The 25,130-nt window shown below is 51.1% G+C and overlaps 1 protein-coding gene across 1 annotated transcript in view; it reads left to right on the top strand.

The window, feature by feature from the left end:
- MYH11 (myosin heavy chain 11) overlaps nucleotides 1-25,130 on the top strand; it is a 140,427-nt gene that overhangs the window by 94,363 nt on the left and 20,934 nt on the right. Inside the window, 17 exon segments of the mRNA XM_021086165.1 lie at nucleotides 543-661; nucleotides 2,010-2,162; nucleotides 3,345-3,518; nucleotides 4,425-4,598; nucleotides 6,794-6,908; nucleotides 10,006-10,199; nucleotides 11,208-11,329; nucleotides 11,446-11,515; nucleotides 11,676-11,836; nucleotides 13,199-13,307; nucleotides 15,787-15,918; nucleotides 16,010-16,216; nucleotides 17,459-17,596; nucleotides 19,113-19,236; nucleotides 19,548-19,719; nucleotides 21,883-22,095; nucleotides 23,585-23,729. Coding sequence (XP_020941824.1) covers nucleotides 543-661; nucleotides 2,010-2,162; nucleotides 3,345-3,518; nucleotides 4,425-4,598; nucleotides 6,794-6,908; nucleotides 10,006-10,199; nucleotides 11,208-11,329; nucleotides 11,446-11,515; nucleotides 11,676-11,836; nucleotides 13,199-13,307; nucleotides 15,787-15,918; nucleotides 16,010-16,216; nucleotides 17,459-17,596; nucleotides 19,113-19,236; nucleotides 19,548-19,719; nucleotides 21,883-22,095; nucleotides 23,585-23,729 — 2,522 coding nt within the window.

Here is a 25,130-nt window from a genome sequence, read left to right on the forward strand (position 1 = left end):
GATATTTGTCTTTCCCTTTCTGACTTACTTCACTTAGCATGATAATCTCTAGGTCCTAAACACTCTTTTTTATCCTTTTTATTTTATTTTTCATTTTTTAGAGTTTTATTGAATTATAGTTGATTTACAGTGTTGTGATAATTTCTGCACCTTACATACATACCTCATTTAATCCCACTGACAACCCAACAAGGTACCAAGTAGCTGGCCCTTTTTTTCTGGGAAGCTAAGTAGCTTATCCAAAATCACACGGCCAGGAAGCAGGAAGGGAGCAAGAACTTGAATCTAGTTCTGACCCTAAGCCCCCAGCTGGGGCATGCTTCCATCCCACTGCCACCATTGCCTCTTAACAAAACACTGGGGATAAGGTCACTGATGATGACAGCTTTTAGGGCTTTCATGCTATGTTCATATCATTGTGGTCCCTCTCACCAAGAGAAAAGCCAAGGTATGCACAGATCACAAATACCCCACATGATGTACCTTCCTTTCCAAGCCTTCTCGTTTGTAATACACTTAATATGCTTCTTTTCTCTGTCCAGCTGCTCAGAAAGTTTGCCACCTCATGGGTATTAATGTGACAGATTTCACCAGATCCATCCTGACCCCACGTATCAAAGTCGGGCGTGATGTGGTACAGAAAGCTCAGACAAAGGAACAGGTAATGATGCATTTGCCATTTATTCCTGCAGAATCTGCCAGCCAGCCAGCCAGCCAGCCACCTATCTATCTCTCTATCCATGTATCTGTTACCTAACTGAACTTTGATTCACTCACCCACCACACAGCAAAGCAAATTTGCTGACACCAGTCTATGGGGAAGGAAAGTACAGCATTTATTGCAGGCACCCAGTGAGGAGAATGGGTAGCTCATACTCAAAATACCAGAACTCCCTGGTGGCTATCAGAGAAGGGCTTTCAAAGGCAACATTTGGGGTAAGGGTTGCAGGGGGTATGGCTTTCTTCTGATTGATTGGTTGTGAGGTAACAGGGAGGTGTTCCAGGAATCTCAATCATCAGCCTTTGGGTTCCCTACAGTCTGGGTCTAACACTTGTGCTCAACAGGTAGTCACCATCTTCTACCTGGGTGGGGGGTCTTAGTTCCTACAGAACTCAAAGACTGTCTGCAGTATATATATACTTGCTATGTATATATATATTTCCCTTGAGGAGGAGCTAGGGCCCTGTCTTATCACTGAACTGTTGTTTCTTGACTACTTTCCTTTTTTTTCCCTTCATCCTCTCATTTCCCTAATTCACAACTGTTTGAATCTGCTTTTTGGAATTCAGAAAAGGTCTAAGAAATAAAGGCTTTTTTCTACAAACAAGAAACAGGGGGCATGGAGGGGCTTTTGTACCCAGCAGGGTTCTACTCAGTTTCAATCCCCGCTCCTTTTTGATACTCCTCAACCCTGAGGGGAACAGGTGTGGGACGAGAAAGGGAATAAAGTTTGGATAGAAAGATTAATCATAAACTTGGTTTTAGGGGGACTTGGTTTCACATCCATCCATCCATTCATCCACCCACCCACCCACCCACATCTTTGTATCCCTCATCTAGCCAATACTAGAATACTCCAAGTCCCATGTCAGACTTTGAAGATAGAACCCTCAACAAGAACAGCCAAGTCCCTCACTCTTACCACATCTTTGTCTCTTACATGAAGGTACAAGTTCTGACTTAAGAGATCTATCTTTTGAAATGGTGGTGTGCCCTTTCTAGAGGCAGGACTGACTGCCTCTGAAAGATCCCTGGGATGGAGCAGGCTCATCTCTGTTCCAGGCCCCTTTGATAGAAAGTGTTTACTTATTCACATGGTCATTCCTTAGGTCTGACCACCCTGTCCCTTATTGCTGGTTGTAGAGATGGACAGTTTCCTTTTTGTTCATTTGGATTTTTAAGGACTGGTTAAAGGTAGAGAGAGAAATAAAAATCTAGGACCACCAGCTAGGCTCATGTGAAAACGCAGCACATTGGGAATAACCATGTCCCCTCACTCCCCCTGCAGGCGGACTTTGCTGTTGAAGCTCTGGCCAAGGCCACTTATGAGCGCCTTTTCCGCTGGATACTCACCCGCGTGAACAAAGCCCTGGACAAGACCCACAGGCAAGGAGCTTCATTCCTAGGGATCCTGGACATCGCTGGATTTGAGATCTTCGAGGTAAGCTTGGCAGGATCATGACAGACTTGGTTTGGTCCTCTGGGAATTAGCTTCCACTTGAAAAATTCATTATTTTGGAGAAAGGCAGATGGTTTTTGTAGGGTGGGAGCTGTCTAGTTAAGGCTAAATTCTTGAGGTGTTAAGAGACAGAAATCCAACAGGGAATGTATTACTTTGTGGAACTGAGAAGGCCAGAGGTGCAGCTGGATCCAGCAGACAGTCCTGAAACTCCTGCCATCTCCCTGTCTCCACCATCCTCCACCTTGGCTCCATTCTCAAGCAGGCTATCCCCTCATGGTAGCAGGATGGCTGCCACTGCTCCAGACAGCTGCTCAGCAACCCTGGCAGTTCCAACCAGTTCTAACACTTTCCAACAGTTCTACCCCAAATCTTGGATTTGAGTCTTATTGATTCTTACTCACCTGAGCTGGGCCATATGGTCACCTCAGAGCCAAGCACTGTTTTTAGGGTTTCTCAGTACTTCCCAGAGTATAAACATGGCTATCCCACTCCCATGGGTTGGAGGGAAGCTCTCAGAGAAAGGAGTTCCCATCATGGCTCAGCAGTTAATGAATCCAACCAGCATCCACGAGGACACAGGTTTGATCCCTGGCCTCGCTCAGTAGGTTAAGGATCTGGCATTGCTGTGAGCTGTGGTATAGGTTGTAGATGAGGCTCAGATCCTACATTGATGTGGCTCTGACGTAGGCCAGTGACTACAGCTCCAATTGGACCCCAGCCTGGGAACCTCCGTATGCCGTGGGTACAGCCCTAAAAGCCAAAAAATAAAGAAAAGGGAAGATAGTGATATGGACAGACATTCCAAAACATATCTACTCTGGAATTACTCCCCCTCTGAGCCTCAGTGTCCACAACTGCAAAATTGGGGGGTAGATAGTTATTCTATCCATAAATCACTGTGCTGATGGAGAGAAGCATCCTTAAAGCAGTGTGTGTGCAGGCCCCATGACATGAGAATAAGTAACCTTTGCCAGCCCTTGTGAGCTCTGGGCAGCCTTCATCGGAGCCTGAGCCCTCCCTGGGCGCTGAAATGGCAGAGCAGGCTTGTGGAAAGGGTGTCTGGCATGGGGCTGTCTGCAGCATGGAGCTCCCCCAGGCCCCAAGCCCTCTGATCTGTACCATGATGCTCATGGGGCCTCTCTTGGTGTCATATGTGCTCAGGTGAACTCATTCGAGCAGCTGTGCATCAACTACACCAACGAGAAGCTGCAGCAGCTCTTCAACCACACCATGTTCATCCTGGAGCAGGAGGAGTACCAGCGCGAGGGCATCGAGTGGAACTTCATCGACTTCGGGCTGGACCTGCAGCCCTGCATTGAGCTCATCGAGCGGCCGGTGAGGCCCTGCAGCCCTGCCTCTCTCCACAGTGCGCGCTTCCCCCATCCCTGAGTCCGGAAAGCCTGTAAATTGAATCTGTGAACTAAATCACACTGTTCCTTAACCCATATTTTCATATCAAAAGGATTTCTTTTTTAGTCTCCTCACCCTTCCCCTTCCTCCCTCTCCCATTCATTCATCCATCCCCAAAGGCAAGACTCTTGGTTTGGTTCACTGACCCATCCCAGACTCCTAAAACCATGCACATCATAGGTGCCAAATAATTAGTGAGTGACCATTTACCAAATACTTACTATGTGCTGGACCCTACTATGTGCTGGACCCTACTATGTGCTGGGCTGGGGGTGTAACAGGAAACCAGATGGACGCAGACAGTGAAACCAGACAAACAAAAGGAGCAAGAAAAACTCCCTGATAAAGCCAATGGAGACTGGTTTAGGAATGGCAGCTTTGGACAGAGTAGGCAGAGTCCAAAAAGTAAAGACCATTCCAGAGGAGCAAATGACATGTTCAGACTTGGTGCTGCTTCTGGTGCCTTAGCTTAGACTGTCTCAGTCACCCAGAGCACTTTACTCAGAGGAACCCTAAGGTGAATGTATGCGTAAAGGATCGCACTCAGCCGCTACAAGTGCGAAAGCTGTGTGATATTGTGTGCACCCTGCCCACTAGGGGGCAGCAGAAAACACATTCTGTTGGTGCCTTCATCTCGGTGCTGGTCCATTGGACACAAAATACTTTGAGGATAAATTGGGGGGCACCGTGGGGGGGGTGTATGTAAATCTACCTATATGTGTAGGCAGATTCAGTAGTGGAGCGGATGCCTGTGTTTGGGTGGCCAGCTCTTCCTGGCAAGCCCGAGGCTTGGGTGCCCTTGCTGTGAACTGTCCTGCTTCTCTTCCACAGAACAATCCTCCAGGTGTGCTGGCCTTGCTGGACGAGGAGTGCTGGTTTCCCAAAGCCACGGACAAGTCCTTTGTGGAGAAGCTGTGCACAGAGCAGGGCAACCACCCCAAGTTTCAGAAGCCCAAGCAGCTCAAAGACAAAACCGAGTTCTCTATCATCCACTACGCCGGCAAGGTACTAGCCCAATATCCCAGGGATCTCTGTCCCAGGGGACCAGGAAGGATGCTCATAGTAGGAGCAACTTGGGAATTAAATCCCAACCAAGTCTTCTTCCTTTTTTTTTTTTTTTTTTTTTTTTTTTTTGTCTTCTGTCTTTTTAGGGCCACACCTGCGGCATATGGAGGTTCCCAGACTAGGGGTTGAATCGGAGCTACAGCTGCCAGCCTACACGACAGCCACAGAAACGCAGGATCTCAGCTGATCTGCAAACTACACCACAGCTCACAGCAATGCTGAATCCTTAACCCACTGAATGGGGCCAGAGACCAAACCCAAGTCCTCATGGATACTAGTCGGGTTTGTTACCACTGAGCCACAATGGGAACTCCCCAACCAAGTCTTTTTTTTTTTTTTTTTTTTTTTTTTTGTCTTTTTGCTATTTCTTTGGGCCACTCCTGCGGCATATGGAGGTTCCCAGGCTAGGGGTCGAATCGGAGCTGTAGCCACTGGCCTACGCCAGAGCCACAGCAACGCGGGATCCGAGCCGCATCTGCAACCTACACCACAGCTCACGGCAACACCGGATCGTTAACCCACTGAGCAAGGGCAGGGACTGAACCCGCAACCTCATGGTTCCTAGTCGGATTCGTTAACCACTGCGCCACGACGGGAACTCCCCCAACCAAGTCTTAAATACGACTTGTCTAAACATCAGTAAGGGACAAGATACAGATTTATAACATAGAATAGAGAGGCGTATATATACATATACACACACATATGTATGTATAATACATGTGTATTAGAGATATACAATATATAATAGGGAGGCCAATATGTGTTGTATATTATATACATATATGAGATATATTACATATTAGAGAGACTATTAGCTTGTCTAGTATATTCCAACCATGCTGACCAGGCAGTTTTTCCTTGTATAGACTCTAAGTCCTTTCTGCTGTAAGTTAAACCCAATAGGAAGGGCTAGCTGGAATAGGGTGACAAATAAAACCACTTGGGGGTCCAACAAAAATCTCCTTGAGCAGGGTTCTGTTGCACAGCAGGTTAAGGATCTGGATTGTCACTGCAGTGTCTCACGTCGCTGTGGTGGTGCAGGTGTGATCCCTGGCCCAGGATCTTCCACATGCCACAGGTGCAGCCAAAGAAAATTATCTCCTGGTGTTCCTGTTGTGGCTCAGCAGGTTAAGAACCTGACACAGTGTCTGTGAGGATGAAGGTTCCATCCATGGGCTCACTCAGTGGGTTAAGGATCCGGCATTGCCGTGAGCTGTGGTGTAGGTCACAGATGCAGCCTGGATCCTGTGTTGCTGTGGCTGTGGGATGTAGGCAGCAGCTGTAGCTCTGATTGGACCTCCATATGACTCAGGTGCAGTCCTAAAAAGAAAAAGAAAAAAAGAAAGAAAAGAAAATATTTGATTTCTGAGCTTTTTACCAAAAAAGTTTGCCAACTCCTCCCCTGTACTCAAGGGAGTATATATTTCCTCAAGCACAAAGAGTTAAGCTTTACAAATTTTTTTTCAGTCCCTTCTCAGATCAGGCCTGCCCATCACCCTAACAACCCACATCCCATAATAACCCCCAGAACTATTTTTGTCAGTTCCTTCCATTTCACAGTCACAATAATAAAATTAAAAAGAGGTCCCTTATGGCTTAGAAGGTTAAGGATCTGGTGTCGTCACTGAAGCAGCTCGGGTCACCTCTGTGGGGTGGGTTCAATCCCTGGCCTGAGAACTTATGTATACCATGGGTGAGGCCACAAAAGAAAGGTCCCCAAATTTAATTTAAAAACCAGATTCTTGTCAAGCCTTCGCTGGATGAGAGGGAAATCTTGGGTGTGAGGGGAGGGAATTGGCCACCAGCAAGGCTCTATAGCCTTCAGCACTCCCAGGCATCATGCCAGGCTCTGGAGAAAGGAGGCTGCCAGACGAGGCTTTCTAGGAGACATCAAGGATAGACACGAGGCCTCCCCAGCAAGGGCTACCATTGGCTGAAGTCCTACTGTGCGCAAGGCCCCTCAAAGTTCTGATCTGTTGGTCTCCTCATTGGCGTTTGTGGATTCCCATCATGGCGGCCACTCGGGTTTCCTCTCTGACCTCGGAAGATCCGGGAGGACACGGGAGGACTGGGGCCATGTCCTAGCTCACACCTGAGCAGGAGCCCCTGACCAGTGGGGTGGCCCTTGGCAGGTGGACTACAACGCAAGCGCCTGGCTGACCAAGAACATGGACCCGTTAAATGACAACGTGACTTCCCTCCTCAACGCCTCCTCGGACAAGTTTATGGCTGACCTGTGGAAGGACGGTAAGGCCCTGCCTCCTGAACACCCAGCGGCCTCTAGGCCCTTCCAGCTGCCCCTGATGCCCACACCAGTGCCCAGGAGGGGCGGGCCTGGGTGGGTGAGGGAGAGGGCAGAGTTGGCAGGTGTTAGTGACGTCTGGTTCAACCACTTCCTGAGCCCCTCAACCCCACACCTGGACCCAGGGCAGAAGGTCCTGAGTCAGGGCTCAAGCCCTGATGGAAGCAGTATCACCTGAGGCATGTTGAGTCAGAGCGCCCCCTTCTGGAGTCAGAAAGACTTAACTGCGTTCTCTGCCATGTACCAGCTGTGTGAATTGGACAAGTCCCTTGACTTTCTTAGCTTCACTCTCCTCATTGGTAAAACCAAAGAATAATAATAATCCGCCACCTCCCTAGAATAGTTGTGAAAGTAAAATTAGATCAGTGGGGCCAAGGCTGAGCATGGATCAGGATTGCCTGGGTGCCTCATTAAATGGTGACTCAGCAGGTTAAGGGTCCAGCATTGTCACTGCTGTGGCGTGGGTCACTGCTGTGCTGTGGGTTCAATCCCTGACCCCAGAACTTCCACATGTCATGGGTGTGGCCAAAAAAAAAAATCTCAGTTAATTGCTGCTGGGCCCCATCACCAGAGGGTTTGATTCAGCTGGTCTGGATGTAGACTGGTAATTTGCATTTCTCACAAGTTCCTGGGTGGCGCTGATGCTGTGGGTCTGGGGACCACGTTTTGGTTCCCTTTGAGAATGAGAGGATAGATAGTCCAGGCGATGTGCTTCGCACTTGCTGAACCCAAAGTAGGGACTTGGGACACATCGGCTGTTGTGTTGACTCCTCGGCGTGGTGAGCTTTGCTGCTCTTGTTCCTGGACTTGAGTGCCCACAGCAGACTTCATGCTTGACACGCAGCCTGTGGGCGCAGAGCTTACAGGACTGACTGCTCTTGCTTTAGGTATAGGGGTCAGTTCTGCCAACATTTACTAAGAGCTAAGGCCCTGAGGTGGAGTCATGGCATCTTAGCCTGGGTCACACCTCACACTTGGGACTCAGGATAACCTTAGCAACTCCATCCTTCAGGGAGCCCACAGTCTTGTGGGAGACACAGACAAGCAAAGGCATTCTTGCATGGAGCCTAACTGAGCACAAGGAGTGGAAATGATGGGGTCTCTTGCCATTGTGGTTGAACTCTCCCACACTGATCAAACAACAGGACACAATCGACTATACCTTTATTCTATGTCATCCAACAAAACAGAACACACATTCGTCTCAAGCTCATGTTCACCGAGACAGACCACATTCTGGGCCATGAAACACACCTTAACAAATTGAAAAGAATAGAAATTGCACCATGTCTGCTCTCAGACCACAGTGGAAATGAACTAGAAATAACAGAAAGACAACTGAAAAATCCTTAAATATGTGGAGATTAAACCCCATCTTTCTAAACCACATGGGTCAAAGAACAAAATTTCTTTGACCTACATGTTATTTAGAAGTGTGTTGTCAGAGTTGCCATTGTGGCTCAGTGGTTAATCTGACTAGGAACCATGAGGTTGCGTGTTCAATCCCTGGCCTTGCTCAGTGGGTTGAAGATCCGGCGTTGCCGTGAGCTGTGGTGTAGGTTGCAGATGGGGCTCGGATCCTGCATTGCTGTGGCTGTGGTGTAGGCCGATGGCTACAGCTCGGATTCAACCCCTAGCTTGGGAACCTTCATATGCCAAGGGAGCAGCCCAAGAAATGGCAAAAAAAAAAAAAAAAAAAAGAAGTGTGTTGTCATGTGTTAATTTTCTCAAGAGAAAAACTCAAATATATGGAACCAAATGAAAATGAAAACACAACTTATCAAAATTTGTAGGATGCAGCAAAAGCTGTGCTTTGAGGGAAATGTAACACCATTGGGTTGTGCTTGGTATGTGCAGCACCCACTGGGCTTATAAGTGTCTCTCATTCCATTCTGAGAGAAAAAGAATCTTGATGGTGATAATGGTAAAAATAATAATTAATAACAATAATAATACCTCTCCCACCACCTGCTCTTTGTTGAGCACTTTCAATGTGCCACATTCCTATGCTGGTGTGTTTGCTATACATTCTACCTAGAATATTCCTTCTCTGGGTGTCTATGTGGTCATTCATGCACTTCTTTCTGGCCTCTGCTCAAATACAACAACTCAGAGAGACACACTCATCCCCCTAAGAGATCACCCTATTACTCTCTGTCCCCCTTAACCCAGCTTTTCCTTTTTTTTTTTTTTTTTTTGTCTTTTTGCTATTTCTTGGGCCACTCCCGCAGCATATGGAGGTTCCCAGGCGAGGGGTCAAATCGGAGCTGTAGCCACTGGGCTACACCAGAGCCACAGCAATGCGGGATCCAAGCAGCGTCTGCAACCTACGCCACAGCTCACGGCAACGCCGGATCATTAACCCACTGAGTAAGGGCAGGGACCGAACCCGCAACCTCGTGGTTCCTAGTCGGATTCATTAACCACTGCGCCACGCCGGGAACTCCAGCTGTTCCTTTCTAAGCATACCTTCACCACCCCCATGTGATCATTGTCTCCTCCTGTTAGGATATCTATGAAATAGGAGCCATGGTGGGGTGGACCCAGGGTCTGTGTTTTGTTGACATCTGTGTGCGCAGGGCCTGGCACCTACCAACTCAGTAAATATTTGTTGGTGGATGAAGGATTAAAAGTAAGGGGGAGGTAAGCGCTTTACACACCTCCCTCACTTATCCGTGCCCTAGGAGGTAAGGGCAGTTATTACCTCCTAAGGCACAAAATAGCCCCAGGCCCAAGCAGTGACAAGAGCAGGATTCACTCCCAGGTCTCTATGACACCATCAGGGAATATGTCATCTGTCACTCGGGAGCCCTCAGGATCTCCCCAGTAGAGAAGGCAGAGCTTGCAAAGCACCCCCCTCCATTTGCCTTCCTTGCCCTACGGCCAGAGGGAAGGTGGTGGCCATTGGAGGAATGAATGGGGGATGGTGCCCACAGAGGGAGCAGGGGACCTGTGGTCTCCACTCTCCGGGCTCGTCCCCCTGCCTCTTGGTGGGGGTGCAGGAGCGCTGAGGGAGCTGACACCGCCTTCCTGTGCCCGCAGTGGACCGCATCGTGGGGCTGGACCAGATGGCCAAGATGACGGAGAGCTCGCTGCCCAGCGCCTCCAAGACCAAGAAGGGCATGTTCCGCACGGTGGGGCAGCTGTACAAAGAGCAGCTGGGGAAGCTGATGACCACGCTGCGCAACACCACCCCCAACTTTGTGCGCTGCATCATCCCCAACCACGAGAAGAGGGTGAGGCTGCCCGCCCCGCTCCCTGGGGCGGGGGTGGGACAGCCCCCTCGGGGACCTCATCAGGGTCTGCCGCGGGGAAAGCAAGATGGCCTGGGGTAGAGGGGCAGAAGGAGAGGTGGACCCCTGCCCCAACCCCCAGGGCACCATCCGACACGACCCGGGAGGGATGAGGCACCCAGGTCCCATCCTGGAGGCAGATGAAGCCAAAAGAGGAAGAGAGAATATACCCGGAGGCTTTGAGCCCTGCAGTGGCTGCAGGGGGTCTCAGGTCACTCGTTGGTCCATTATTCAAGCTCCACCGTGCCAGGTGTGGGGGATACAGTGATGGATAAACTGCAGACCTTGCCTGCGGGCTTCTTTTTGTCTTTTTAGGGCCACACCTGTGGCATGTGGAGATTCCCAGGCTAGGGGTCCAATCGGAGCTGTAGCTGCCAGCCACAGCCACAGTCGTGCCAGATCCAAGCCACGTCTGTGACCTACACCACAGCTCATGGCAACGCCAGATCCTTAACCCACTGAGTGAGGCCAGGGATCAAACCTGCGTCCTCATGGATACTAGTCAGAGTCATTTCCACTGAGCCACAGTGGGAACTCCCCCACTTGGGGCTTTTAAAAGCAGGGGTACGTTATGGTCAGATTTATGTTTTAGAAACTGAGGGCAGGGATGGAGGGGAGAGGCAGGACAGGCTGGGAAGACAGTACGAGGCCATCGTGGTCTTCGGGGCAGGAGAAGATGCTAGTGGAGCGGAGAGAAGGGGGTAGACTGGGAGATATTTGGGAGGGGGAGCCAGAGATCTGGTGATGGGCAGGACGTAATGGAGGGGGGTGACAAGGAGGAAGCCTTAGAGTGCCACCAAGTCTGAGAGGAGGCTAGGACCCTCAGCCGAGCTCTCACCCGGGGCACCTGGTAATCCCCCAGCTCCTGGCCAGGTGGGTCCCGGGGCCTGAGATTCGGGCCTCGCTGCTCCCGGAGACCCCAGCAACCCACGGCCCTTTGTGCCTTTGCAGTCTGGCAAGCTGGACGCCTTTCTGGTGCTGGAGCAGCTGCGGTGCAACGGGGTCTTGGAAGGCATCCGGATCTGCCGCCAGGGCTTCCCCAACAGGATCGTCTTCCAGGAGTTCCGCCAACGGTGAGCCGGGAGCTGGGGCCGAGCGCGAGTAGGGGGCAGGGTGAGCAGGCTGGGCGGAAGGACAGACAGACCAACAGAGATGCGCTAAGTCGGTGACTCCCGCCCTGTGTCTCCAGCTACGAGATCCTGGCAGCGAACGCCATTCCCAAGGGCTTCATGGATGGAAAGCAGGCCTGCATTCTGATGGTGAGCCCAGCCCCTTCCCCCAAATCCAAGTGCAGCCCTCCCGGCCTCTGCTGGCACGGCTGCCGCTGCTGCTCCGGCTCAGACCCTCCGCAAGCACGCTGAACCCCTGGCCCAGCGGCCTAGCCGAGAATGAGAGCTCTCATCCCCCTTCCTTCTGCAGATCAAAGCCCTAGAACTCGACCCCAACTTGTACAGGATTGGGCAGAGCAAGATCTTCTTCCGAACCGGGGTCCTGGCCCACCTGGAAGAGGAACGAGACTTAAAAATCACCGACGTCATCATGGCTTTCCAGGCGATGTGTCGCGGCTACTTGGCCAGAAAGTAAAGACTCCCCCCCAATGTTGCCTCCCCGAAAGCAAACCAGAGATGTAAAGTTTCCGGGGCCTCCCTGGCCTAGTGTTCTGATTCCCTGATTCCAAGAGACCGTCTGTTCTCAGATGCATCACTAGTTGGATGGCAGCCTTTTCTGGAGGAGGCACAAATGCTGCCACTTTAAATAGATGTGTTAGTTCTAAGAGCAGGGCAGGAAAGGGTTAAGGCCATGGGCTCTCATGGACCTGGGTTCTCATTCTGGCTCCCCCACTTATTTGCTGAAGAACCCCGGGCAAGTTTCGCTACCTCTCTGAGCCTCAGAAAAGTGAGCATAATCATTCCTGCCTCAGAAAGTTATTTATGAGGCGCCAATGAAATTCTGCGTGGAAAAGGGTTGAGAATGGGGCCTAGGTATCCTTTCGGAAGCATGACACTTTGATAGAGTATCTGAGGAGAGAGAATTGGGCTGTATCTGTAGCCCCATGTCCGACTGGATTCACAAGGCAAGCTCGTGGAAGGCCTGATGCCCCCTCTATTTTGGGGAAGCCTGGGGGCAGATCCGGACGAGGGCTAGGGTTCCTCCTTGGACGTCACACCCCCAACCAGGACTGCAGGGGCTGGTGGAGTAGCTCTTGTCCAGGGCATATGTCATCAGGAGGCATGGACCATGCACTTATCTGCAGAGCCTTGATGATGGCAAGCTGGTTCATTGCCAAGTAGCCCTAAGAGGGTCAAAGCCAGATCTGGGGAGCTCTTAGTCCACAGCCAGACCTTGCCTGTAAACTAAAGTCTCTGTTGCCACCCCTCCCACCTCCAGACAAAGTGGGGCCATTTTATTCTGCAGATTCACTCATGTGTGAGATGGCAGCTGCAATGGCAGCCACACTGAGGCAAGAAGACGGTGCTCACAGTTCTGTGATTTCTCAAACCCAGTAGTCCTTAAAAAGGAAGAGTGCTGGTTCTGTGTCAGGTTTGAGATTTTAAAATACACCTGAGAAAAGGATAGATGTTTCAGACACTCGGCTTTGGGGAAGATGTGGCCCAGATGAGGGTGTAGGACGCCCCTTAGGAATGATATAGTGTCAGTTGATTCCCTGAGTGTTTTGGGGACCCCAGATCTGAATCCAGGGCATTTTGTGAGACTTGGCTCTGCCTTGTCCTTGTTCCTCTAGCCTCCAGATGATGTATGTGTACTGATGCTCAGAGCATCCTCGAGGAGCTGGGCTAGAGAGAATTGGGGCGGGGGCGTCGTCATGCAGGTCACAGTATCACAAGCCTAACAGACCATCCTGCTCTCAGGATGCTGCGGGGCGGGATGCCATGACAAGCCCGCGAGGTGGGTCTTCTCATGGTGCCCCTCCCTGTCCCCAGGGCCTTTGCCAAGAGGCAGCAGCAGCTGACAGCCATGAAGGTGATTCAGAGGAACTGCGCCGCCTACCTCAAGCTGCGAAACTGGCAGTGGTGGCGGCTCTTCACCAAAGTGAGTGTCCCCTCCCCCAAACCCCCCAGGCCTGGATGGTCACTTGAACACTGCCAGTAGGGACTGGTGATGGCTGACAGCAGGTGTGCCACAGAGGGCTGGAAACCAAACCTTGCCCGTTGGTGATTCTCCAGGCCTGAGAAGGGCCCCCTCTTTGGCAGGTAGACTACAGCCATGAACATAACCCAGCCCTAGAGCCTCTCCATCCCCGCAAGCACCCCTCCTGTTACCCAATTATAACCCCACCTGCTTCCCTCCATAACCCCTGGCCAGCACTGATCGGTTCTTCGATTCTATGATTTTATCACCTCAAGACTGTTATATAAATGGGGTCACCCAGTACGTCACTTTCATTCTTTTTTTTTTTTTTTTTAGAGCTGCCCCCATGTCATATGGAAGTTCCCAGTCTAGAGGTTGAATTGGAGCTGTAGCTGCTGGCCTACATCACAGCCACAGTAACGCAGGATCCGAGCCACGTCTTCGACCCTCACCACAGCTCACGGCAATGCTGGATCCCCACCCACTGAGCAAGGCTAAGGATAGAACTCGTGTCCTCATGGATCCTTGTCAGGTTCATTACTGCTGAGCCACGATGGGAACTCCCTTCGATTCCTAAGATGGGCTTTTTGCACCAAGCATCCTTCTATGGATATCCCTCCATCCAGCTTGGTGTCTGTATCTGTTGTTCCTTTCTCTGGGTACAACTTGTCTTTGCAGTGTCCCTGGCCGTCTCGAGCCAATTGCCTAGACGTGCTCTGGGGGGGCCAGACCAGGCTTCTTCTTCCATACCCTTGAGGGTGTCAATGGGCACAAACCTTTTTCTTTGAGCACCAATATATTGAGTGCCCCACTGTGTGCCAGGCACATGTGAGGTCCTAGGGACACCCTGGCCTCCTGAATGTGCTGGCTGAGTCAGGGAGCAGATAGCAGGTAATCACAGGAAGCCATACCTCATGGCAGCCTGGGGTCGGTGCAGGCAGGAAGCCGCAGCGTGTCTGACAGGGCCTCCCTAGTGCCAGGCAGGGCTCAAGCACGAGGCGTTAGGAGTCAGCCTGGTGAAGGGCAGTGAGAGAAAGCTGCTTTTTGGAAAAGTTCCTCCCTACTGTCCCAACTTCTGGGAAACTCTCCTAAGAAAACTGTCTGAGCTAAAGCAAATCAAGAATGGAGAGCGTTCATTGACAAAAGCAAACGTTCAGTGCCCAGCCCGGGCAGACTGATTCATAACAGCTCATCCCTCAACGGAATACTTTTCAACTATTAAAAATGGTGGTTATAAAAAAGAACCGGGAATTTCCTGTCATAGCTCAGTGGTTAATGAACCCGAGTAGGAACCATGAGGCTTCGGGTTCGATCCCTGGCCTCACTCAGTGGGTTAAGGATCCAGCATTGCCGTGGGCTGTAGTGTAGTTCATAGACGTGGCTTGGATCTGGCATGGCTGTGGCTCTGGTGTAGGCAGGCAGCTACAGCTCCTATTAGACCCCTAGCTTGGGAACCTCCATATCCCACAGGTATGGCCCTGAAAAAGATAAAAAGACAAAACAAACAAACAAAAAGAATGAAGATTTCCCATTGTGGTGCAGAGGAAATAAATCCCAATAGTATCCATGAGGACACAGGTTCGATCCCTGGCCTTGCTCAGTGGATTAAGGATCCAGCGTTGCTATGAACTGTGGTGTAGGTCACAAATGTGGCTAAGATCCCACGTTGCTGTGGCTGTGGTGTAGGGTGGTAGCCGTAGCTCTGATTCAGCCCCTAATCTGGGATATTCCATATGCTGCAGGTTCAGCCTTAAAAAGACCAAAAAAAAAAAAAAAAAAAAAGGAAAAGAAAAGAAAAGGTTATCTAAAAATCAAGCTGTGAAGTTGATGGAACAGCATGGAATGATCATTATCTTACAGTTTTCAGTAATGAAAGCTCACTTAACACTGGGCTCTGTCTTCTTGGATATATATATATATATACATATATATATATATATATATTTTTTTTTTTAATGTGTAGGAAAAAGGGCTGGAAGGAAATCCTGATAATGCTAATAATGACCTTGGGGAAGTAGGATGTGGGGGATTTTTTTTCCTTTTCTCTTTGGAAAGAAACACATCCATTTGTCAGCGGCTTTTGGGTGGGACTCAGTGGGGGAGGGGAAGCTTTCTCCTTCAGCTTTGCATCTCTTCCCATTGCTCGAATTTAGGATTTCTTGATCTCAACACTGTTGATATCCGAGGATGGATAAACCTGTGCTGTGGGGGCCGTCCTAGAGTGTTTAGCAGCATCCCTGGCCTCTACCCACTAGATGCCAGGAGCATCCCTAACCCCAGTTGTGACAGCTAAAACTCTCCCCAGAAATTGCCAAATGTCCCCTTACGGGCTGTGAATGGGGTAGAATTGACCCCGGCTGAGAACCACTGATCTAATTTATGACAAGAGTGTATCCTTTGTGCCATGCAAACAAGTGATGGGCTGACCCTCTGTGTGCAGGTGAAGCCCCTGCTGCAGGTGACGAGGCAGGAGGAGGAGATGCAGGCCAAGGAGGATGAGCTGCAGAAGACCAAGGAGCGGCAGCAGAAGGCAGAGAATGAACTCAAGGAGCTGGAGCAGAAACACTCGCAGGTATGGGGCCGGGAGCACGGCTGGGGCTGCGGAGGGCAGGATGCCGGCTTCTGCAGGGCTCACCGGTCTTCTCCCCACCCATGGTGTGCAGCTGGCCGAGGAGAAGAACCTGCTGCAGGAGCAGTTGCAGGCGGAGACAGAGCTGTATGCTGAGGCTGAGGAGATGCGGGTCCGGCTGGCAGCCAAGAAGCAGGAGCTGGAGGAGATCCTGCATGAGATGGAGGCCCGCCTGGAGGAGGAGGAAGACCGGAGCCAGCAGCTGCAGGCAGAACGGAAGAAGATGGCCCAGCAGATGCTGGTAAGTCACTGCAAGGGCGGCCCTGGGTGGGCACCAAATCACCTGGTCCTCACTGCAGGTCTGTGCGATGCATCTGATGTTATATGTCCCCCTGGACAGAGAAAGAGACTAAAGCTTGGAGGGGAACAGCCATCTGCCCACACAGGTCCCCTGGAGAGCCTGCTGGGTCTTCCGTGTGCACACACCTCTTCTCCTAATAGCAGTCCTGTGTAAGGGTACTTTTCTTCATTCGCTAGTGCTGCAAAACAAAACACTCCAAAACTGAGCAGCTTGAGATGCTAAGCATTTATCACACATAGTTATGAATCTGAGACTAGCTTAGCTGGGTGGTTCTGGCTTACAGCCTCTCACAAGGTTGCAGTCAGGCTGTGAGCCTGGGCTGCAGTCATCTGAAGGCTTGACTGGGGCTGGAGAATCCACTTCCACATGACTCTCTCACATGGCTGTAGGCAGGGGGCCTCAGTTCCTCACTACATGGGCTTCTTCATAGGACTGCTTGAGTGCCCTCACAACACGGCGGCCTGGCTTCTCCTGGATGGAGTGAATCAAGAGGGAGAACGGGGGAGGAAGGTGCCTGCCTTTTATAGCCTGATCTCTGTTACACTCCATCATTTCCTCTTGATTCTATTTGTAAGAAGCAAATCAGCCCAGGAGTTCCCGTCATGGCTCAGTGGTTAACAAATCCACCTAGGAACCATGAGGTTGCAGGTTCGATCCCTGGCCTTGCTCAGTGGGTTAAGGATCTGGCGTTGCCATGAGCTGTGGTGTAGGTTGCAAATGCGGCTCGGATTCCGCAGTGCTGAGGCTGTGATGTAGGCCGGCAGCTACAGCTCCGATGAGACGCCTGGCCTGGGAACCTCCATATGCTGCGGGAGTGGCCCTAGAAAAGGCAAAAAGACCAAAAAAAAAAAAAAAAGAAGAAGAAGAAGAAGCAAATCAGCCCAGTCCTGTTGACCCTCATGGGGAGAAGAATTAGGCTCCACCTTTTGAAGGGAAAGAGTATCAAAAAATTTGCAGTCGTATTTTAAAACCACCTTGGTATCTACTGTCCCCATTTTACAGATAAGGAGACTGAGGCTCCAGGAAGCCAAGTGGCTTACCCAAACCTTTTTCTTCCGATGAAAAGAGACTGAAGAACACTGGGGGCCATCAGGCCCAGCCTCTGAATCAGTTAGTCCCCAGAGCTCTGGGAGAGTGACTTGGTTTTAAGCAAGGCTGTCATTCTTTTCCTTCCCCACAAAGGACCTGGAAGAGCAGCTGGAAGAAGAAGAAGCTGCAAGGCAGAAGCTGCAGCTCGAGAAGGTCACGGCCGAGGCCAAGATCAAGAAACTGGAGGATGATATACTAGTCATGGATGATCAGAACAATAAACTGACAAAAGTGAGTGAGGTTGAACGTCTGTGTTAAAATGACAGGCTCGGAGTTCCTGTGGTGGCACAGTGGTAACAAATCTGATTAGTATCCATGAGGACACAGGTTCAATCCCTGGCCTCACTCAGCAGGTTAAGCGTCCAGCATTAGATCTGAGACACTCAGTAGGTCACAGACGTGTCTCAGATCTCGAATGGCTATGGCTGTGGTTTAGACCAGCAGCCACATTTCTAATTCGACTCCTAGTCTGGGAATTTCCATATGCCATGGGTACATCCCTTAAAAAAAGACAGGCTCATCAGAGCTGAGGACTCCAGATTCTTGCCCTCTTTAGCCACATACAAGGTATCGAAGGCTGAGCAAACAGTTCCCTCCAGCATTGACATAGCAGCCTTGTGGCCACCATCTGAATACAGACATGCCATGAGCAGGGTCCCTGGTGGTCCTAGCACCAGGGCTGCCAGAGAGCAAGTCTCAGAAACACCAGGAACAGTGGGACCCCCAAGTCATGCAAAGACAGGTGGGCAATGGGCCTGAGACCCAGGGGCCCCTCCCACATTCTCATGGACCACTTCCAGGTAGTAAGAGGGGCACCAGCTATCCGGGCACTGGGGAGTTTCTGAGATGTGGGACTTTCAGCCCCCAAAACCCGAAAAGTCCCAGTGCAAACCAGGATGGGTGAGTCACCCTAGTCAGCAACCACTGAGCAGCTCCACAGAGGGTGGGCTACCTTTAGTCCTTTGAGCTGGATGTCAGCTGGGCACCAATGGCGAGCCAGGCCCTGCATCAGGGGCAGGGTCTGTGGGATGGATGAGGACCCCATCTGGGATTTATATTCTAGTCAGACAGTAAGTACATAATCGTACATGCAACCAGGAGTTGCTATCATGATCGGTGTTCTGAAGGAGGGGTTCACCATACTATAACAGCAGAGCACTAGGGGAGGATTCAGGGAAGGCTTCCTGGAGGAAGCGACATTTCAGAGGAAACCTGGGAATTTCCACTGTGGTGCAATGGGATCAGCGGCATCTCTGGAATGCTGGGATACAGGTTCAATCCCCAGTCCAACACAGGGGGTTAAGGATCCCGTGTTGCCAAAGCAGTGTAGGTTGCAGCTGCAGCTTGGATCTGATCCCTGACCTGGGCATGCCATCTGTCATGGCAAAAAAAAAAAAAAAAACTGGAGAGTGAAAGCAGTTAGAGGGAGAGGGGTGGGGGGCACATCCCAGGCAGATGGTCGGGTCCATGCAAGGGCCCTGAGGCAGGAAGGAGGCAGGAAAGGGAAGAGGGTCCATTGGCTGAGCCGTGAGGTCGAGGGATGGAGGGGCCTGAGATGAGAAGTGGCCCATCTTTGGAAATAATTATTGTTCAGGAACTTCTCCTTCCCTGTTTAAAACTCCAGGTTGCACTTGGTTATAATATGCATTTGCCTTTCAACTGTTGGTCTGGAAATTACTTGCGGTGAATGTCAACCCTGGAAAAAAGGAAAAAGCGAATGATATTTCCTTTGCTTTGCCCCCCAAAGGAGCGAAAACTCCTTGAAGAGAGGATTAGTGACTTAACGACAAACCTGGCAGAAGAGGAAGAAAAAGCCAAGAATCTCACCAAGCTGAAAAATAAGCACGAGTCTATGATTTCAGAACTGGAAGGTAAATCGGCTACCTGGCGAGGTTTTGAGTGGATAGTTTAAAACTAGGAAAATCAGAGAGGGAATGTGACCATGGCAGATTATTGCAAGAAAGGACAAGCCTGTCCAGGCTGCCTGCTCACCCTTTGTGAACACATGCGTTAGGCCTAGAAGGTGCTTGAGCCCAGGACGGATGGGACAGCGGCACGGGTGGGATGGTGACCAGTGGGTGGAGGGGAGAGGGGCTGTGTGTGTGTCAGTTTCCTCCACGTGCAATGCCCCAGGATCTCACTGGTGGTGTCCCCCTCCTGAATGGCCTTGGCTTTGTCGTAGTGCGGCTGAAGAAGGAGGAGAAGAGCCGGCAGGAGCTGGAGAAGCTGAAGAGGAAGCTGGAGGGCGAGGCCAGCGACTTCCATGAGCAGATCGCTGACCTGCAGGCGCAGATCGCCGAGCTCAAGATGCAGCTGGCCAAGAAGGAGGAGGAGCTGCAGGCGGCCCTGAGCAGGTAGCTGGGCCTGTGGGGCTGGGCCTGCGTGTTCCAGGGCCCTGTGTGCCCCTGCTGATGTGCGGGGGCCTGGTCTTCTTCCTCCGCCAGGCAGGCCTCCATCTTACATCAGGGGGCCAGGGCCAGGCTTCCTGGGTGCCTCCAGGTCCTCCTGGCACCCCTAGAACCTCACCTCTGCCTTTCTTCTCTTCCCTCCAAACTCATTCTCACTGTGTCTCCCCTGCTCCCGCCGTGCCTGCCTCCTGGGTACCGGTCTTTGTCGTCTACACCCCAGTCCAGTTCTGGATTTCCACTTGTGCACGGAGGCTGTTCCATGGCATCTCTAACACCACGTGTTTGAGGCCAGGAGGACGCTCCTGTCCTTGGTCCCCTCCTCCTGAGGTCCCTCATTTTGTGAATGCCAGTCTCCTCCCTACTTTTGTCCCCCTTCTCTTCCCCGCCCAGCATCCCGCAGCCCTCAGATTCTGCCCATCCCCGTCCCTCCGTGCCCCCTTCCCCAGCTCCCCGCTGAGCTGCGGTCACTCAAATGGCCTCACACTGCAGGTACTGCAGCAACAACAGCTCACCGTGATTCACCTGCTCATGGAGGGCTAAGCTCGCTTGAAGCGGTGTCTTTGCAGACACCAGGCCAAGTATGCTGCTGTCACCTCTAGTCACTAAGGAGGAAGCTGAGCCAGGGAACATGTGACAGTCACCTGGCTTTTGAGAGGCAGGGCTGCGATTCACTTTCTGGGTGATCTCCTGGCCAGCTCTCTCTTGGCCCGTTTGCGCCTTGTGACAGCGCTGGGGTGATGGGACAGTGACATCCCTCAAGTCATAAAGGTGCCCAGGAACCTGCGGGAAAAGCCAGCTCCCTTGACAGGGGCCCTCACAGCCCACCTGCCCTCCGCAGTCTGACCCTAACCCTTTCGCTTCCTCCTTTGCTGCTGCTGGTTCACAAGCACAGTCAACGGAAACGCCTGCCCCGCCCTGCCCCTCGGAGTTCCACCTGTCCCTTCCCTCCAGCTGGCCCTTTCCCTCCATCACGGGCAAAAGCAAAGGCCAGCTGCTCCCTCTGGTTTGGCCTGTGTCATTTGGACAAGGCTGACCCCCAGTCACCACCTCCCCTGTTTTAACAGCCCCCCACCCCCACCAAGCAGTGCGTGGCCAAGCGCTTTGCATGAAGCAGAACACACACTCACACACTGAGCACATGGAAGAAGGAACAAACCAGCACTTGCCAGGGAGGAATAACTGTGTAGCATTCAGAAAGCATCCACTAGGAGTTCCCGTCGTGGCGCAGTGGTTAACGAATCCGACTAGGAACCATGAGGTTGCGGGTTCGGTCCCTGCCCCTGCTCAGTGGGTTAACGATCCGGCGTTGCTGTGAGCTGTGGTGTAGGTTGCAGACGAGGCTCGGATCCCGCGTTGCTGTGGCTCTGGCGTAGGCCGGTGGCTACAGCTCTGATTCGACCCCTAGCCTGGGAACCTCCATATGCCGTGGGAGCAGCCCAAGAAAAGACAAAAAGACAAAAAAAAAAAAAAAAGAAAGCATCCACTAGGTTCCTACTTGCTAGGCTGGGACCAAGGCTTTGCATGGTCTCTCTCCCGCGCTCACTCTCTCTCTCTCTTTTCTTTTTTTCTTTTTCTTTTTTGTCATTTTAGGGCCACATCTGAAGCATATGGAAGTTCCCAGGCTAGCACTCAAATCAAAGCTGTAGCCACAGCCAGAGCATTGCCAGATCTGAGCCACCTCTGTGACCTACGCCACATTTCATAGCAACGCTGGATCTTTAACCCACTGAGGGAGGCCAAGGATGGAACCGCATCCTCATGGCGATTAGTCGGGTTCATTACCACTGAGTCACAAGGGAACTCCTTGCATTGTCTCTTATTGTCAATCTGTCTCTGCCTACCCCCCACCACACACACACACACACACTTTTGCAGCATGACCTGTTTTTTCACATCAGACCCTGGAGCTCACGTCCCACATAAATCTCCGAGCAGCGCAGCATAGCGGGAAGGGTCTGCTGTGTCTTGGGTCACTGGTGGAATGTGTTTTGATATCTATGGAACACACAGGAATGGTTCTGGAAAACCAATTTTTGGCCATGTTGTGGGTTAGAGAACAGGGGTTCTGGGACCCGGGGGTCTTCAGTTCCGGCGCTCTGTCCCCGGCAGGCTGGATGATGAAATTGCTCAGAAGAACAACGCCCTGAAGAAGATCCGGGAGCTGGAGGGTCACATCTCGGACCTCCAGGAGGACCTGGACTCAGAACGGGCCGCGAGGAACAAGGCCGAGAAGCAGAAGCGGGACCTGGGGGAGGAGCTGGAGGCGCTGAAGACGGAGCTGGAGGACACGCTGGACAGCACGGCCACCCAGCAGGAGCTCAGGTGAGGGCCCCACCCCCACCCTCACTGACCCACCGCACTGAGGGGAGGGCTGGTGGCAGGGGCCAGAGCCGAGCAGGTCCTGTGACACAGGTCGCCCCAGGATTGACATTAATCGTCCCGATTGTATGTGGCTTTAACAAATACAAGCATGTTTATTGTTGGCGTTCCCGTCATGGCTCAGAGGTTAACGAATCTGATTAGCATCCATGAGGATGCAGGTTCGATCCCTGACCTTGCTCAGTGGGTTAGGGATCCGGCGTTGCTGTGAGCTGTGGTGCAGGTCGCAGACACGGCTCAGATTCTGCGTTGCTGTGGCTGTGGTGTAGGCCGGCAGCTATAGCTCTGATTCAACCCCTAGCCTGGGAACCTCCATATGCTGTGGGTGGGGCCCCCGAAAAAAGAAAAAAAAAAGCGTGTTTATTGTTCATCTTATTTTGCATGACAGTAGGAAGACATAAGCAATTAGAGAATGATTTGTAGAAAAGTTAGATACTGAAAACATCAGCCTTGGTCCCACCAGAGTTAACATTATTGGGTATTTCATTCTGGTCTTTTTCTGTAAGTAAATCTCCAAGCTCCCATCTTTTTTTTTTTTTTTTTTTTTGTCTTCTGGCCTGGGAACTTTCATATACCACAGGCGTGGCCCTAAAAAAAAAGATTTATTTCCCACATTTTCCCTGGGCCTAGAAGCCAGCACGATTTTCTGCTCCCTTCCCACTGGCCCACGGCAGTGGCTCAAAGCCTGGGCTGAGTCAGACTATTTGGGTTCAAGTTCTTGCTGTGTCACACAATGGTTTAAACACCTGGGGGAAGCTGCTTACTCTTTCTTAGCCTTAGTTTCCTGGTCTATAATAGAGATAATAATATACATGCCTCTTAGAACTAGCTTTGAATATTTGATGATACATACCCAGAGTTTAGATCAGGGCCTGGCATACAGTGCATGCTCAGTAAATACGAGCTAATGCTGGAGTTCCCACTGTGGCGCAGTGGGTTAAGAATCTGACTGCCACAGCTTGGGTCACTGTGGAGGCAGAGGTTTCAATCCCCACCCAGCATGGGGTTAAAGGATCCAGTGTTGCCTCAGCTGTGTCATAGGTCACAGCTGTGGTTCAGATTTAACCCCTGACCTGGGAACTTCTATATGCTGTGGGTGCGGCCACAAAAAAAAGAGAGAGAGGGAGCTAGTGTTAATGTTTCTGGAACATTTTACGATTCACTTTGCAGTTCTTCCAACAGTATCATATGTTACATTTTGTATATTTGTTTGCTGGCCCTGGGAGATTCTGAGCAGAAAGCACGCTCCTTGTTTTGCAGCTGAGGACAGTCCAGGTTCAGAGAGGTTAGGTGACTCATCCAAGGTCACACAGCCAGAGAGAGGTGGTGATGGTGACTCTGGGGTTCCGGGAGAGCCCTCGTCCCTCTGCATAGCACTGTCGGAGGCGAATCTGCCTCCTCCACAGCCATCCACTGTGTTCTTCCTGTCCAGAGCCAAGAGGGAGCAGGAGGTGACGATGCTGAAGAAGGCCCTGGACGAGGAGACTCGGTCCCATGAGGCCCAGGTGCAGGAGATGAGGCAGAAACACACTCAGGCCGTGGAGGAGCTCACGGAGCAGCTGGAGCAGTTCAAGAGGGTGAGTTGCCATGTTTTTGTGTCACGACGAAATGAAAAGAGCTCTTTGCCAACAGCTTCAAATAACTGCCTATCAGGGTCTGTACCAAGTCGAATAATGAGCTATAACGATTCTACTGATTGGGGTGGCAGCCAGTCTTTAAGTGCTTCCTGGACATTTCGTTGATCAATCTTTGCAACCACCCAAGGGGACAGGGAAGAGGAAGCCCATTTTACACACAAAGAAACTGAGGTCAAGAGCACTAGAGGTCACACAAGCTAGTCAGTGACAGAGTCCAAGCTGTCTGGGTCAGGACCCTCCTCTTCGCCTCTCTGGGGCTGGGGCTACAATATACTGCCCCTGGTGGCTAAGCAAAGGCTAGCCCGACTTTGGAGAAGCTAACTTCACACTGAGAACATTCTAGTCATCTTCTTTTCTCTGCAAATTAGAGGAAGACAGTCATTATTTGATTTCAGTGGCAAACCAGCTCTATCTGGTGTAGCTTGAGAATGGCTGCATCTAATCTTTCTTTCACCAGTGGTTGGATATTAGGGGTGAGTTGGATTTGGGGCAGTTAAATAGTGCTACTCTGAGTGCTTCCTATTGGGAACTTGCTTTCCCTTTGGAGAATTTCCTTGTGTTTCATTCCCAGAGGAGAGGTTTTTTTAGCTTCTAACATCCTGCTGGATTGCATCCCTAAAGTCTGAATTATATCCCCCTCAGTGGTAATGGCTTTCCCCCATCCCTGCACTTTCCTGATGGAATGACTGCTGTGTTACCTAAAGATTGCCACAGTTGGCTTTTTTTTTTTCTTTTGCCATTTCTTCGGCCACTCCCGCGGCATATGGAGGTTCCCAGGCTAGGGGTCGAATCAGAGCTGTAGCCACCGGCCTACGCCAGAGCCACAGCAACGCAGGATCTGAGCCATGTCTGCGACCTACACCACAGCTCATGGCAACGCCAGATCCTTAACCCACTGAGCAAGGCCAGGGATCACACCCGCAACCTCATGGTTCCTAGTTAGATTCGTTAACCACTGCGCCACAACAGGAACTCCCAGACACTCATTTTTATTTCATTTAAAAAAAATTTTTTTTAATTAAGGTGTAGTTGATTTACAATGTTGTGCTAATTTCTGCTGTACAGCAAAGCGACCCAGTCATACATATACATACATTCTTTTTCTCATATTATTATCTTCTATCACATTCTACCACAGGAGACTGGAGGTGGTTCCCTGTGACATACAGCAGGACCTCACTGCTTATCCATTCAAAATGTAATAGTTTGTAGCCACTGTCCCCAAACTCCCCATCCATGCCACACCCAGACACTAACTCATTTAATTTCACCCATGACCTTTGCTGAAATGCATATCTCCAGGCCCTGCACTGAACCGCACTATGCCAGCCTGAACTGCCC

The sequence above is a fragment of the Sus scrofa genome, chromosome 3 (assembly GCF_000003025.6).
Source record: "Sus scrofa isolate TJ Tabasco breed Duroc chromosome 3, Sscrofa11.1, whole genome shotgun sequence".
Classification (NCBI taxonomy): Eukaryota; Metazoa; Chordata; class Mammalia; order Artiodactyla; family Suidae; genus Sus; species Sus scrofa.